General features: G+C 40.7%; 2 protein-coding genes across 2 annotated transcripts in view; both read right to left on the reverse strand.

The window, feature by feature from the left end:
• slc35b2 (solute carrier family 35 member B2) overlaps window positions 1–746 on the reverse strand; it is an 8,661-nt gene extending 7,915 nt beyond the window's left edge. The window contains exon 1 of the mRNA XM_008276758.1: window positions 491–746. Coding sequence (XP_008274980.1) covers window positions 491–510 — 20 coding nt within the window. The 5' untranslated portion in view covers window positions 511–746. The remainder of the gene's footprint in view (window positions 1–490) is intronic.
• Window positions 747–3,654: 2,908 nt separating this feature from the next.
• nfkbie (nuclear factor of kappa light polypeptide gene enhancer in B-cells inhibitor, epsilon) lies at window positions 3,655–15,452 on the reverse strand. The gene is made up of 6 exons (XM_008276760.1): window positions 14,729–15,452; window positions 10,764–10,866; window positions 8,548–8,758; window positions 8,144–8,232; window positions 6,950–7,198; window positions 3,655–4,562 (listed from the first exon to the last, which is right to left on the reverse strand). The coding sequence occupies exons 1-6, from the start codon at window positions 15,046–15,048 to the stop codon at window positions 4,494–4,496; spliced, it is 1,041 nt and encodes a 346-aa protein (XP_008274982.1). The 5' UTR covers window positions 15,049–15,452; the 3' UTR covers window positions 3,655–4,493.
• Window positions 15,453–16,602: the final 1,150 nt, after the last annotated feature.

The raw sequence follows: 16,602 nt of genomic DNA on the forward strand, positions 1-16,602 counted from the left end.
AGATTTTGATGTGCCCAGCGGATTTAGTGACACTAGAAGACAGACTATGGTGTGAAAGCCCTCGGTGAGGACAGAACACTGCCCCAGTATTGGGGTGCAGACAGACAGACAGACAGACAGACAGACAGACCTGTTCACCTGTACGACTAAGCACAAGGCTGTCGTTGAGACTAAAGTCTAAATATTGTTGAGGTACATTTTCTAGCTGGCACCTATCACGATTTATGAACCAAGACACAGACTTTGTGCAGACGTTTTTTGGCTGAATTATGCAGAACTTAGCACCGGTTCCTCACACAGGACTCACAACTTTCATCAGCAGGTTGTTTCATTGTTTGATTTCACAAATACAAAAAAAATCTCTAAGTTTAGAAAAGGTACATTTACGGAACACTGAAGTCAGTCAACAGTCTGCTGAACTCGTCCACACCTAAAACTCATCTTTAGCATAACACTCTCCCAGTTAGCTCCTCTTGGTCTAAAACATTACCTCCATGAGAAAGAAGGCATTTTCCCTCTCTGTGGCCGACACCTGGCGTAGCTCACCCGCCGACACACTCAGACGTGTCCGCTGTGACACAGCATGAAGCCGCCCGGGTCCGCCCGGTAACGATGTTTTAATAACTAAGAACGGTGGTCTTTCTGACAGGCCGTCTTCAGCCCTGATGTCTTCGCCGTATCCTCAATAGCCGATGTATTCACTTGAGCAGGAGAGGCCCCCTCCACTCCTTTAGTCAACACCACAGGATGCCGGACACGGAAGCCGCGCCCTCCCGGCGGCGCTGCCCCCTGCAGGTGTGGAGGAGGAACCGCATGCATTTCATGCACAAGGATGTGCAACAAAAAAAGTAACGCAGACATTGACCGTAAAGCACATGAGCAATATCATGGTACGGAAACACAAGTTGTGATACTTGGTTGAGTATTTATGTAATACTTTTCTATTTACTTTACATCTATGATTATGTGCACACTAAAGAATTGTGTAAATTGGTAATTCTATTACATACCACTAACAAATGGATCCATTTTACACAAAACAAATTCCTGGGCAAATCATACATTGTGTTGCTTTTTAAATGAAAAGAACATGAATGCAACCATTGCAGCAAGCAAATGAGCTTTCTGCTTCGACACATGGTAATAGATTGTTACTTGTATTTTTTTAGGTTAAAAAACTATGCAAAGTGCTTGAAATGTAAACATATGATTCATGCTTATTTATGGTGGACATCACAATTAATTACTACATTTCTCATCTTAATTGCTTAATTTCAAATCCATTATGAGGAAGCACAGAGGCAAAACTACGACAATTGTGTCATTGTTCAAATGCAATTTACACATCCATTATCTATACACCACTTAATCCTCACTTGGGTCACAAGGGTGCTGGAGTCTATCCCAGCTGACATAGGGCGAAGGCAGGGGACACCCTGGACAGGTCACCAGTCTATCACAGGGCTACACTTAGAGACAGACAACCAAGCACACTCACATTCACACCTACGGACAATTTAGAATCACCAACTAACCTCAACATGTTTTTGGACTGTGTGGTAGGAAGCCGGAGAACCCGGAGAGAACCCACGCTGCACGGGGAGAACATGCAAACTCCATGCAGAGAGATCCTGGTGTTCTCACTGGGACGTGAACCGGTGACCTTGGCAGTGGTGCCAAACACTGAATTCAATTCAATTCAATGCAATGCAATTTAATTCAATTCAGTTCAATTCAAATAACTTTATTTATTCCCTAGGGGCAATTCAAAAGCTCACGAAGTATTTAAAATAAAGATATTTTTAAAAATAATAAAATAATAAAATAAACAATAAACCACATCATAAATATTACATTATATTACATTGGCATTGGCAGGGAGTCAGCAGGTCAAAGATGGTTGTGCATTTAGAAGGAGGACAGTTTTGGGAGCAAAAATTGCCCTCCTCAATGTGGAAATGTCATTAGGTCCTGCCTAGTAGTGGGTCATTTTACATCCCAACCATGAAATTTCATACAATCCATGAACAAAATTTTAAAACATGCAGTTTTTGAGTAAATTGTACTGGTCCTGAGACCAAATGTAAATGAACTGAGAGAAAATGTTGATTCAAAATATTTTTTTAAATAACAAATATGTCTGGAGTACCCCCTAAAATGCATTTTTTTTCTCTTGTCCCAGCCCCCTGATGACCAAATTGAATCTCAAATAAAATAGGTAAAATGTATTTTAAATTTATTTCCTTCGGTATTATTTTGTTAATAGATCCATCCATCCATCCATTTTCTATACACCGCTTAATCCTCACTAGGGTCGCGGGGGGGCTGGAGCCTATCCCAGCCGACTCAAGGCGAAGGCAGGGGACACCCTGGACAGGTCGCCAGTCTATCACAGGGCTACTTGTTAATAGATGTCTCTTGTAATTGTGGAAACATTTGTTTTAATCAACATAATATTTTAAATATTAATTATTATGGAAGGAATCTGTGTCCCACAACATGCATGCAACCCTGTTACCCTGACATTTTTAGCACAGTAGTAGAAGAAGAAAACAGTGAATCACATGACACAATGAAAGGAGGAGATCAAAACTGATATCCAGATTCCAGCACAGTGAACCAATAGGTGGCCATTCAGGTCCAGCCCTAGTATGAAAATCCACATTTTCAATACTCCGAGTCATGTTTACGCTTTGCCATCTTGCATCCCAACATCAACACAAACTTAAAATGAAAGTCAAACAAACTATGGTTACCGTGCCTGTCAAAATAAAAGTTTTTTCAAAATAAAAAATGAGTCCAACCTGAGACGCACATTATATTATTTAATTTTCACCAGCTGTCCGCTACCCACCCAGAACAGGTCCGCGACCCACTTTTGGGTCGCGACCCACCAGTTGAGAACCCCTGAGCTATACTGTACATAACACAAATAGCTTCAGAGATTCCCTGTTGAATGGGGAAGTCGTAGTTTCATAACTCTCTGTTCTGGCTGTAGACCACAAAGGTTTGTCTGTTTAGTTGCTGTCACCAAAATACGTTTAGTTTGAACCAATGAATCTTCTGTCAAACACTTACTACACTGTGATGACACTGTAACTTTCCTTTGATCAGGTGTTTGACACAAGTTATTTTGCAATTACCAGAGTTATTCTAATATTTACACACGCTCATCAAGTGAACCTGTTTTGCTGAATGTATGGGTTTATAAAAGCGATTCAGCTGAGTGGAATTTCCAGCTGCCTCACCAGTCATTGTATTGTAGGAGCCATCAGGAAGAAGCTTTACAGGAAAACAAAAGTTACATCTTGCAAAAGCAGCTGACTGGAAAAAAAAGAAAAGGACTTTGTCATTTGAATAACACTGCTATAAGTAGTGGCAAGTCACACAAATGACAAGAATGGTGTACTGTATATAAACAGCTGAAATAATAAGTCCTTCCTCTCCTGTAACTCAAACAAAAGATTAATTTTTGTATCGTTTGTGAGCATATCTGAAAGACCTTTTATGAAACTTCAATAAACCTACAGTGCAGAATAGAAAGTAGATATTGTTTGTAGAGTTTGGGTGCGTCAAGATAACACAGGTGCCTGTAAATGCAGGATAATATATTTCACAATTTCTCTTCATCCAAGAGAAAAGCACAATATGCAATGAATTTTTAAATTTTTATTACAAAATAAAAGAACTGCTTATATTCACTAGAATGGCCAATGTAATTACACACAAAAGAACAGAACAGTAACAGTTTTCTGCAGATGAAGGATAAGATGGAGAAAATAGTTTCACAACATGAAGCAGCAAACCTAAAAATCAAAAAGAACAAGCTACATTATATGGCATATATTACATTTTTATATCATTTTTCTAACAAAAGCAGGGGTGTGATTAGTTTGTCTTTGTAGGATTTACATTTTTTATTCAGTAAATGGAATACTCCTTTTTCTCTGTGTCTGTTTGCCTTCCTCAAACAGTCTTGCTACACACTACATGGAAAGGCCACGTTTCCGAAGTTTAAAAAAATTGTTTTCCATCACAATACAAAGGCAATCATAGAAGTGAGACAGTTTGAGAAGCTGTGAAACGATGCAGTTTTTATGTTCCATTTCTAGCCATAGCCAACCAATAAAAGGCAAATATGATAAGGAGGTAGATTTTTTTTCTCTGGACATTGAACAAATGATAGAAAGTTTGCCGGTCACAGTGAGGTGGGTTTTGTAGGTGAGTACATTCCCTCCTGAGGCACATGAAAAGAAGCAAAAAAACCGAGCCAGTGACTGAGAAACATATTTTCTTCATCAGTGTTCAATTAAGCAGGATCACTCTGTTTCCCAGAAGGAAGTAGGATTTATATGGCGTATATAACTGCCTGGGTACAAGAGTATATTACAAACAGAGGCACTATTTAATGAAAATTCAGCTTAAATACAGATTCTTTTATTCAAAAATTTTAGCTGCAGCAATGCTCCAGAAAGCTCCACCAATGATTCAGCTCAAAACTTCATGCCAACCACCGACCTTCCAGAGATCTGGATGTCATCAAAAGGAAATAGAGCCAGAATCTGAAAGAAAAGGATACAAAGTCAGATATAATTGATGACATCTGTAATTGTCCATTACTATCCTTATAAACAATAGGAAAAGAAAAATATCTGACAACCAGTAAGCTGAAGTTCTTTATGACTCTTGCTTTATGCTTGGGGTTGCTGTAACACCTCCATCACAAGAATCTAGACATTTAAATCTCCTAAAACTTAGATACAGTACTGTGTACACCATAAACCACAACGTTAAAACCACTGACAGTAGCATTCCTCAATGGCAGCAACCCTTTTCAGCAGGACAAAGCAAAAAATGCAGTTGCCTAAAACTGCTCGAGAATGGCTCAAAGAACAAGAAAAAGAACCCAAGGTGTTGACCCGGTGTCCAACCCGCAACCCACAGGCCCAAAAGGATCTGCTGCCAATGTCCTGGCATCAGACACCCCAACACATCCCAGAGGTAAAATGTTCATACGTCAATGGGTCAGAACTGTTTTGGCAGCACGACATAACATTTGGCAGGTGGCTTTGATGTTGTGGCTGATGGGTGTATACTTTTTTATTTATTCATCCATCCATTATCTATACACCGCTTAATCCTCACTAGAGTCGCAGGGGGGCTGGAGTCTATCCCAGTTGACTCAGGGCGAAGGCAAGGGACACCCTGGACAGGTCACCAGTCTGTCACAGGGCTACACAGAGAGACAGACAAGCACACTCGCATTCACACCTGCGGACAACTTAAAATCACCAATTAACCTCAGCATGTCTTTGGACTGTGAGAGGAAGCCAGAGAACCCAGAGAGAACCCAGGCAAGTACAGGGGCAACATGCAAAATCCACACAGAAAGATCCCAGGGCGGGATTCGAACCCAGGACCTTCTAGCCATGAGGCAACAGTGCTAACCATTCTACCCCTTTTTTTATTTATATAAATTAAAAATAAAAACGAAAAATGAAACTGCTGATTGACAAACATCACTCAGACGGATGTAAATAGCGAGTTTGTTGGGAGCTTTTGTCAGCCACAGATTAAAGCTAGAATAGGGGTTTTATTTTTGGAGTCACTGGGCATAAATGTCATTCTAACCTTTCACCATATTGCAATTTAAGTGGTCTGGAGGAAAAGCAGACTTCTGCACCTCCTCTTGTTTCCAGTTTCAGGCATTAGAAGATCTACCCATGACAGGAGATTTGATAACTTTAGAGACTTTGATAACAGCTTATAGCTCATAGAATCCCCCTCAAATAAATCTCAAAATAATCTTCCAATGAGGGCAACAAAGACGTCGATCAAGGACCCCTTGACACTCCCACACAATCCTGAGAAGAGCTCCAATCACCTTATTCACCCAAAACACCTGCAAAGAGCCTTTAGTTTCTCAGTCTGGTTCAGTATACACAACGACAGTCATGAAGAAGACTGCTGACTTGACAGTTGTCCAGAAGGCAGTCACTGACACCCTCCACAAGAAGGGCAAGACTCAAAAGTACATTGCTGAAAGGGCTGGCTGTTCACAGAGGGCTGTATCAAAGCATATAAATGGAAAGTGTGGTAGGAAAAGGTGAACAAGCAAAAGGGATGACCGCAGAGGATTGTCAAGAAAAGTAGATTCAAGAATGTGGGGGAGATCCAGAGCCACCATGCACAGACGTGTCCAGGAAATAGGCTACAAGTGTCGAATTCCTATTTTCAAACCACTCCTGAACACCCAACACCCATGTCAGAAGCATCTTATCCGGGCTAAGAAGAGAAACAACTGAGCCATTGCTAAGTGATCCAAACTCCTTTTTTCATATGAAAGTAAATTTTGCATTTGTTTTGTGCACTCCAAGACTTTCTCCAACTGCAGCCTTGGTATACATTTGATGCAGCTTGACAGGGTGTTTGGGATTGACTTAAAATAAACAAGAGTGTTTGTAACAAAGACTGTGTATAAAAGATGGATGTAACCTCCAGATCTCAGAAGTAAAGTCAATGCAGAAAATGGTTTAAACCTGCACTCTTCTAATGACCAGCAGGGGGCAACTCTCCGGTGCATGATGTTTATATTTCGTAAATTATGGTTCCATTCAGAGTAAAAACAGACAATAAGATTTAAGGGCACAGTGGTGACAGACAAGTCACTACTGTATCAGCTGTAGTGTCCACAAGATCTCGCTAGAGATGGTGACAGCCAAATGCCAAACTGAAGGCCTTACAACAGTAGTCCCCAAAATAATTGGTGACATTAGTTGGCTACACACAGACTGTAAACATGCCATAAAGTGAAGTCCACAAAATATGAGGCCTGACTCCCCAGGCAATACTTCTACTTTTTGTGTCCTCACGTATACGTGAAAGTCTTTACAATATGCATGGTAGCCCATGTTAGCACTTCACTGTTAATAATACTGTAATTGCTCACATCATCATTCCCATCAGCTAGATCAAGCGCCGTCTCATCCTCCATGTTTCGCAGCATTGTGTCAGCGCCAGATTGGCAAAGGAGGTTGGCAATGGCTGCGTCCTGTCTGCCCACAGCAAGATGCAGGGCTGTGCAGCCATTAAACATGGCAGCATCCACATTGGCCCCCCTGCTGAGCAGCAACTTCACTGATGTCATGTCATGCAGCTCAACGGCTAGGTGAAGAGCTGTTTTGCCACTGGTTCCTTCCTGTGAAAGTAGGTGGAGAATAGTAATGACAAATCCCAGAAAGACATACATGGGACAATAAATTTATTTATAGATTTTTTTTCTATATCATGCAAACATGGAAGAAAAGAACACAGTAACTCATAATAATGACAATTAAAATAACAATTGTACACCCTGTATGTGAGGCAGAGTGATATAACTAGCCAGTGATTTAAATAAATAATTTCCCAGGCCTGGGATAAATAAAGTATTTTCTATTCTATTGTATTATATTCTGTTCTATTCTATTATACTAAGAGGAATGTCTGAGGTAGTTTTGGGACTGACTGTCATGCTCCCTTCCATCAACAGAAAGTTAAAGGTAGCTGGGCAGCCCAGCCTAATCATATCTCGTATCTGGGCCGGCTGTGGCTCACGTGGTAGAGCAGTTGTCTCCAGAGAGGGACGAGCACATCAACAGGTACAAAAAACCGACTCCCGCACACTGTCTAACTTGCAATCACAAATTTATTAATGCAACATTTTGGTCCGAGACCTTCATCAGGGAAATAGTTTGGCTGTGTGGAGTTTGCATGTTCTCCCTGTGCAGTGTGGGTTCTCTCCAGGTTCTTCGGCTTCCTCTGGCAGTCCAAAACATGTTCAGGTTAAATGGTGATTCAACCTGAGTCAGCTGGGACAGGCTCCAGCCCTCCATGACCCAAGTGAGGATTAAGTGGTGTACAGATGGATGGAAGTTAGACAGGAGTGCGGGAGTCTGTTTTTGTACCTGAGAGGTGTACTGTTTAAAATTACCATCAGTTTGACTTAAAGAGTAATTTCAGCCTAAATTACATCAGCACAAAACTTCTGATTTCTATTCTATAAGTCAAAAGACAGACTGAGTATAAATTCAGCCTTTAAGTAAAGCCTAGTTATAAAAATGTATTACAAAAGCTGTTTGGAGGTAAAGAGTCACAGACTAACCTGGATATTCAGGTTTGCTCCCTTTTTCACCAGAAGCTTCATAATTTGATGTTGCTTGTTCAGTGCAGCCAAGTGAAGACAGGGCAGACCTGCAAGTACATGTGTTACGTAAATTAAATGGAACATGGGGCTCAGTTCAGGTTAAAAAATAATTCAGAGATGCAATGTAAAAATGTGTTGTTGTTGTTGTTTTTTTTTTTCAAATGACAGACTGAGACCAGGACAACGTAGATCAACACAATATTGCTCATGCAAAACCTCCACACTTGTGCTACACCTACAAGTGCTTGTGCCATTTTTACCACTATTTTTTTTACTGCTGTTTCTTCTTTTCTTTTGTTAAAAGCTGACATCTTGTAAAATTAAAGAGATTAAATAAAGACAACAGCAGTCTTTTTCCACACCTCTCCAATTTTGTGTATCGAGGACCGGCATTAATTTGCTAGAAGACATGTCTCGGGTCATCTCTGTGGCGCACTCTGTCTGACCATGTTGGCAGGCCACATGCAGTGCTGTGTTCCCATCCTGGTCCTGCAGCTCCAGGCTGGCCCCTTTCTCCACCAGGCCTTTTACCACATCTGTCAAGTTCAGGTAGGTGGCCAGGTGCAAAGGGCTCTGAGGATCACAACAAAAATACAATAATCATAAAATGTATTATTAATGCCATTTATTGTCATAAATAGTGCATGCCAAAATCATTTTATAATCATATTTAAGAGGAGAGCTGAGCTGAAAAGACTAATTAATTTATCGATGGGAACACATTTGATAATTGATTTTTTAGGCCATTATCAAGCAAAAACAAGAAACATTTCTTAGTAGTAGACGCTTTAATGTAAGGACTTCTTCTGATTTGTCATCATGTAATTTGAACACCTTTTGAGCTCAGTTGGTATAAACAGTAGTCAGAGTTCTCTGACAAAAAATTCAATTTCATCAGTTCATGCTGACAATACTAGTTAGCTGCAGCCCAAATTACATTTTCCTTTAACCACTTCTACTTCAGTTACTGTTTCCCTTTCATTTCTCGAATGTTTTTGAACAACCCCAGTGTGAAGGCCTGCATCTGTTCGGCTCCGCTGTTTGTCAAATGCACATATAAAGAAACAAACTGGAAATAAACAAGTATTGTGCTTGCACTCTATCCTGGTCTGTCAGGTTCCCTGCCCCAGCCCCTGATTTGCTGCCAGTCTCTGCTCCTCCTTTGCCTCTTCCTGTCTCAGTGAGCGCTGCCTCATCAACAAGTGCAAACCCCTGAGCAGAGGCTGGCTCACCTGCCACATATCAACCCTCTTCTCTACAAAACCCCAATTCAAACCTCACTTTGCCATCATCACTGACTTTAACTCACGACTGAACTGGTTTCCTGCTTTGTCTCACATGTCCCTCTGGATGTTTCGCAGCCTGCCATGCTGTTCAAAAAACTCTGGACTTAGAACCAGCCCTCCTGTTGTCCTGTCTGCACTGCCCTCCGCCCCAACCTGCCAGCCAAGTCTGCCTTATCTTTAGCCTACAGTTTGCCTGTTTTCCACCAACTCAGTTCTTATATTCTCCTTTGCATATTCTTTGTAGTCCTTGCAGTATTTCATTTTGGTTCTCCGTAAACTCTTCCATGGTTGTAGTTCCATGTGTTTAGTGTCTGTCACTCACCAGCAGTTTTTGTGTTCTTGGTTTTCTGTGTTTTAGTTTTTCTAGCCTACCTTGTCATGAGTTTTATTTAACTGCCCATTCTTCCTAGTTCACTCCCCTTTGTTGTTGGTTTTTAACTCTTTTCACTTCACTTTGTATTTGCATCTATTGTAAATAAACATTTTTCACACAGTCATGGGTCTCCTCATCCTCACTAGTGTCTGCACTTGGGTTCTCTGTTGACCCCTGTGACATGGTCTACAGAAACTACTGTCGGTCTAGGATATACCTCTGCCTCTTTATTATGGATTGAATTTCTGCATATCACTTGCGATCACAATTCTCCTGAAAGACAAGGCTGTAACTGAGCAGCACACATTAAAACTGTAAAAATGAAATAAAAATGCATCATTACTTTTTTTTTTTTTTTTTTTTTAAATAAGAAGGCAAATGTTTTAGGGTGACTTTTCTTTTTAAAACCTAAAGGCAGAACAAGAATTCTTCCTTGTAAGGTGTCTAAGGGCAATGGCTTAGAATAACAAATATGAGGAAATAAGGCAACCAAAAAGGACTCAGCAGAAGGCGGACTGAGTCACTGCACAAAGTAATGAAGTTTATCTTCACGTTCATTTGACAGTTCTGTAAGTCTTCTGACATTCTTGCAGGACTGGAACAACTCCTCCACCCACATCCACACAAGGATACACTCCACAGCTCCCTGTGGTTCTATTTCTACATGAGGTAGAGAAGGGGAGTTTCCATTCAAAGTCCCTTATGAGCTAACATTGGAACCGCCCACTGTGACGTTCCTGAGAGAAGATGGACTGCAAATAAAGGGGAACAGCAGTTCTCTGGAAGTACAGAGATATAAATAATGCTACTGCTTCCACAATCAAGATACCGATAATGAGGAAGTCCTTTTTGAATTTTAAAAAAATCCTGCAGAAGCTCCAGTATGCTTATATAGTGAAACAAGTCATGGTATACTTACCTGGTATAAATTGTTTTGGATGTCCAGGACTTCTTTTGGAAATAACTGTATCAACTCTTGAGCAATGAAATTGTCTTCATGGATGATTGCCAAGTGCAGGATTCTACAGGAGTAACAAAGAAAAATAAAGAATGTTTGCAAAAACATGCAGATCTACTTTAACTTAAGAAAACAGCCCAAAAAAGCACCAGTAGAAAAGGAAAGACTGTGATTCAGCAAAATGTTGCATCACTATTTCCCTCTGTTTTTATCCTACCTTAAAATCCAACACTTATTGGGCTGAATGACAAGTTTGAGTAGTTGGGACATTAGGCAATACTTAACATTCTGGAAAAGATAGCCGTTAGATCAGAGAGATACAACCTTGGAGGCTGTAGCTGAAACACTTAAAACAAACAACGACAAAACACACTAACCTTAAAACCTGAGTGGGAAGTGGACGCAAACGTGTATTGAAGCACAAAATAGAACTGTGCATAGAGCACCTAATTTGATTAACTGAAAACAACATCAAATGGGCCCAATCTAGAAAAGTTTGGCTTTAAGTTTTAAAAATCATTTTGTACAAATTCTATATCAACAGACCCCATATGAAAGGCTGAAACTGATTTCGAGCCCCCAAACAGCCTGAGTGAGGAGCTTGTCTCACTGTTAGGTGTAAACTGATCAGCCACAGCTTAAAACTACTGCCTAACATCATGAAAGTCCCTCTCGTGCTGCAAGAGCAGCGCTGGCCTGACGAGGCATGGATACAGGACCAACAGGACCTCTGAGGGTTTACTGTGGTATCTGATATCAGGGTGTGAGGTGGGACCTCCCATGGATAAGGCTTGTTTCAGCACATCCCACTGATACTTAATCAAAACTGGTCACCTTGTGTTCCCTGGCCTTTTCTGAGCAGTATTAGCAGTGGTGTTTCGCACATTGTCCTGCTGAGGGAGGTCTCTGCCTCTGGGGAGCACTGTTACCATGGGAGTAATGCTTAGGTGGGTGCAATGTGTCAACGCGATACCCATATAAATGCTAAGATTTCCCAGTAGAACGCTGCATTGTAACAAGATGATCAGCATCATACACTTGACCTGTCAGTAGTTTAAATGTTGTGGCCGATATATGCTGCTGTTGCTGTGCTTTCAAGGTTTAGAAGCGAGTGGGTCTTCAGAATAAATGTAGTATCATTTAACCAAAATGCTAAATCCCATGCTGTCTGTTCATAGACGGGGCAAAAGTTCCTACAAAGATTCACAGCACAGATTTCTAATGTTACATATCATAATAACCAATTTGCTAAATGTGAGAGGACATAAACTTTAATGCAGGATATAATAATAAACAACAACAACATAATAAACAACTAAATATTACATGACTAATATCATTTCTTGTGTTTCCAAGCTGGCATATTACTGGTACTTTTTTAACCTGTCAATAAGGGACTCTGCGAGCATTTTATATGCAACTATTTTCTTTGCAACACTTCACACAGAGAACCATTAATTCTTGTTTGTTGTTGATGTTTTAACAAATTTAGGAATTAAACTGACATGAATTTAACATATATCTAAGTTTTTAAGAGGTTAGAAAGTCACTGTTAATCACAAAAATGTATTTTGGAAACACATAGAAGAAAAAAAACACTGGTGTGTGTTGCTGAAACTGACAATGATTGAAACCTATGGTGGTCGCAACATGTTGGTGTTTAAATACATATTACCATGTGAAATAAAGGCATTTTCATTTCACACACACCTGACAGCGTGCCTTGGATCGCTTATGTAGGAGACCTGCATTTACATTTTTGGTACTGAGACTATATTTCACCTGTGCAACAGGCCCTCCACAAGATGGACTAAAAACTACATTTTACTTGGTATTGAATTAACAAGGTAATCCTGATACACTGCCAACCCGACACTGCTTTCAAAACAAAGCCAATTTTCTTGCAATTATGACAAAAACTGCTTTGACCAGTCAGGTGTAACTAGTGTACTGATCATATATTCAGTATCAAATAACTGTTTAAGTTGTTCTTCAACCAAAAGTGCCAAACCTTAACTGGTTCCAACTGAGGACTGTCTGCGTTCTCTTCGGTTAAATTACAATAAACTGGATATCTTTGGGTTTTGGACTGTTTTTTAGACAACAAGCAATTTGGTAAACTGTGTGCCATTTTTCAGTAAATCATAATGTGTTTAGTCAAGAAAAAGAAACACAAGATGAATTGACAGCAGCAGCTCTTACTTAACCAGTGATTTCCCAAATACAGTTGCTATAAACTGTAAAATATAATAATAATAATAATAATAATAATAATAATAATAATAATAATAATAATAACAAATTAAATCTTAATTGAAATAACAGTGTAAACAGAGATTAATCCAACACTGAAGTATGGTAACAATGGCAAAAATGTACGGACAATGCATCACACAATCAAGTATGTTGACACATTTCCAAATCTATTTCTGTCATGGCAGTATCATCAGACTCAGTTAAATGCCTGCAGACCAAAGGATTTGCTCAACCAGATAGTCAACCCTGTGAGCAACGTGTGTGAAAAAGAAACTTCCTGGTTTGAGTAAGACTTGAATGAATAAGAACTAAAAAAAAATCCCACAGGGGAAAATTAGCGTTTGCATGACTCTCAGTCTAAGCAGTACAGTGTGCTGTGTTTCAGGTGCTTTTTCCCTCCCAGGTATCTAAATTTAGGGCGCGAGAATGACACCATGTGGCCTGAACATATGTCAAACGGAAATGAAAAGAGGTCAGACACACAACAACACTTCTGTAATAATGTGACAAGATCAATCGCAGGACTACACTGGTTGGTGGCTGTGGGACTCATTGACAAGTATGCATTATCATCAAAACTGACTGATGACACTAGATGATTGGGTCACACGATAAGGTCGACATGGGCTGATGAAGCTGTGTGTGGATGTCGAGGTGTTTGGATCGTGTGCAAAAAGCTGCAGTTTCATTGAGTCAAACTGAGAAATCAACAGCAGCAAAAAGCTGCTCTGTCACAACTGACATTTTTTGATGTCTGGTCTGAAAAGACAGACAGAAAGACAGACAGACAGACAGACAGACAGACAGAAGCTTGTCAATCCTGAAAACAAAACCATGAATACACTCCGTCCTGTCCTGATAACAAGTTTCTTGGATCAAAAGCAAGCCATACTGCTTCCTCACAGCATGTGCTTTGTGCTGCAGGGGAAGTCCAGGCCTATCTGTTTCACTTCTGTTTTCTGACTGAGAGACGCCTGACAGGAGACATCCACATTTATGGTACGGACAAAGTTCATTAAAAAAGTCTGCAGTATCAGACTGCTATGAAATCCCCTTCAACACCAGCATCATATTCAATGTGGTGTATGGACCATAAACTACAATTCATTCGAAGTTTCTCATATTTAGTGGAGTAAAAGAGAAATCATTAACTTCTTGAACCACCAGTCGATTACTTGATTGGTCAGTAAAAAGTAAACCTCATTTCGAAACTCTCTAAAGAGCCACTTTCTAAGCAACATTGCAGACTTTCCTCTGCTTTTAGCAAACCAAATGTGCAAATTTGTTGTGTTTCTCTGTTTGCATCATTGCAAACTGCTTATCTTCAAAACAAACCAGTTGACAAAGTCGTGTTTTTTTTTGTTTTTTTTTTTTAGACAAAACTGCTAATACTGATGATAACAACACAAGGGTGCCAAAAGACAGCGTGGATCATGGAAATAATACTATGCTTCCAAAGAAGGAGGTGGAAAACTAGAAAAGTAATTCACGAGAGCTGATAAAAGCACATTTCTTTCTACGACACAACTGGCCGGTTTATACTGTGAGCGTTGTGGGGACACAGATGGAGTGTTGGAGCCCCACCAGCACCGCGCCTGTCAATAAACAGTGGTGCGCTGAGAAAAATGTGATAGTTTTAGACGAAATTCAGATAATAAACCAAAACCTACGTGTCTCCTTCCTCTGTGATAGCCGTGAGCAAGTTCTCCTCCTGTTCAGAGAGTTCACAGATGTGTGCCTGCTGCTCTTCGGCGCTGGACAGCGAGCACTGCTCCACTATCTCCGACAGACTCTCCACCGTGATGGACGAGGAGCCGTAGGCTGAGTCCAGGCGCTCCTCCCCGGTGGAGAACTTGTCCCTTGGCCCGCTGAAGTCGGTGCTCGGGTCACGGGGCTCTTCCGACTTCAGTATGGAGCGGTACGAATCGATGCCCGAGTCTGCGCGGTTATCCTCCAGCAAATCATCTTTGCCACAGCCGTCGCTCGCCATTTCCTCGCTGGGTTTCCCCCTCCCGCCTTCACCGAGGATTTAAAGGCTTCTGACGGGTGTTGTCGCAGCTTGGGGCTCGGTGCTGTGACCGGACTCCGAGGACAGCCTGTTGCCACCTGAGGAAACCAGCGCTCCTTTGTGAAAGCAGACGAACGAGCCGCTTCGTTTCATGCCATTAACTGATAAAGGTGTTCCCCGCAGCAACAGGCGGCCGCTTCGGATCGATTATCGAGCTTGAAAAAGTTTCAAAACACGGCAGGTCATTCTAGAGTCGGTGAAATGGGTTCAAATCGAGCCAAGTGAGGGGAAACGTCGACCAAATATCCGGTAACAGCAGGAGCTACAGGCGGAGTGCAGAGGAGCGTTGAAAGGCGAGAAGGGAAGAGCTGACATGTGAAAGCCAGAGCTGTTTTTGTCACGCAGGGGAATCCCCGGTGCGCGTGAACGACCACACACACACACACACACACACACACACACACACACACACTTCAACTACAAGAACGTCAAGCGCATTTTACGTAGTAAGAGAATTTTTTTTCAAAATAAATGTAGAAAATCAACAACTTGAGAGGATGTTGGATCTTGTATCCTATTAAACATATTTCTAGATTACATCTCAACTAATCATTCTGCAGCATATTTTGGCATTTCTTTTTTTTTTTTTTTTTTTAATATTTGAACCATACGAAAATCAATTAACACCATTTGGTGTTAAAATGCTTTAGTTTAAAAAGTAACTTTTTCCAGTACTCACCATATTTAAAGGTCCCATTTTGTGCCTTTCCAGCACAATATTGCAAGTCTCACATGTCCGTAGAATGCGTCTTACAATTTTTCAGGTTAAACTAGCTCAAAGGTGGTCCATTTCCTGTTTTAAATGGGCTGTTTCAGTTTCAGTGTCTATATGTTTAAATACAGTAATAGTAAGTGATCCATACCTATATATAGTCTCTTTCTTTTTTCAACAATTTCCCTGAGGTTTGCACCAAAGGGATCAATAAAGTTCTATTCTATTTTATTTTAACCTCAGCTCGGTTCTGCCAAGTGCTTTACAATGTGTTTCTCATTCACCCACACACCAATGGTGGCAGAGCTGCCATGCAAGGTGCTCAGCCACCCTTTAGTGTGTTGCCTAAGGACCTTTGACACATGGAAAGGTTGGGGATCAAACCAGCCTTACAATTAGTGTCTGCGTCTCTTGTGTGTGTCAGCATGCGATTGAAATAAAGAGGAAACACTTGTCTACTACCTGCAGTAACCATGGCCACATTGTGCAGTTGTACAACAACAGCTAACTTCAGGGGGAGTGTGTGACACCATGGCTTTCTGTTGCTTCTCACTTTGACACGGAAATATTGCTGAATTCACAGCACCACTTGGGAAATAGCTCTGAAGTGACTGCATCTTCACATGTAGTCTTAAAAGGCAGCGTTTGATTTATTATTTCATACTCATTATGTTGTCTGACAACAGAAACAAAACAATTTCTCTGAATGTATTTGAGCATTACAATTTCCACCTCGTGCTGACCTGTGGCCATACCATGGTAAA

The sequence above is a fragment of the Stegastes partitus genome, unplaced genomic scaffold (assembly GCF_000690725.1).
Source record: "Stegastes partitus isolate 25-593 unplaced genomic scaffold, Stegastes_partitus-1.0.2 Scaffold80, whole genome shotgun sequence".
Lineage (NCBI taxonomy): Eukaryota > Metazoa > Chordata > Actinopteri > Pomacentridae > Stegastes > Stegastes partitus.

What these genes read in the sequence shown, in the direction of transcription:
- nfkbie (XM_008276760.1), bottom strand. Translation starts at nt 15,048, where the DNA reads ATGGCGAGCGACGGCTGTGGCAAAGATGATTTGCTGGAGGATAACCGC. An exon ending in ATCACAGAGGAAGGAGACAC is followed by an intron (nt 10,867 to 14,728) that starts GTAGGTTTTGGT and finishes TTACTCCTGTAG; the next exon opens with AATCCTGCACTTGGCAATCA. An exon ending in TCCAAAACAATTTATACCAG is followed by an intron (nt 8,759 to 10,763) that starts GTAAGTATACCA and finishes TGTGATCCTCAG; the next exon opens with AGCCCTTTGCACCTGGCCAC.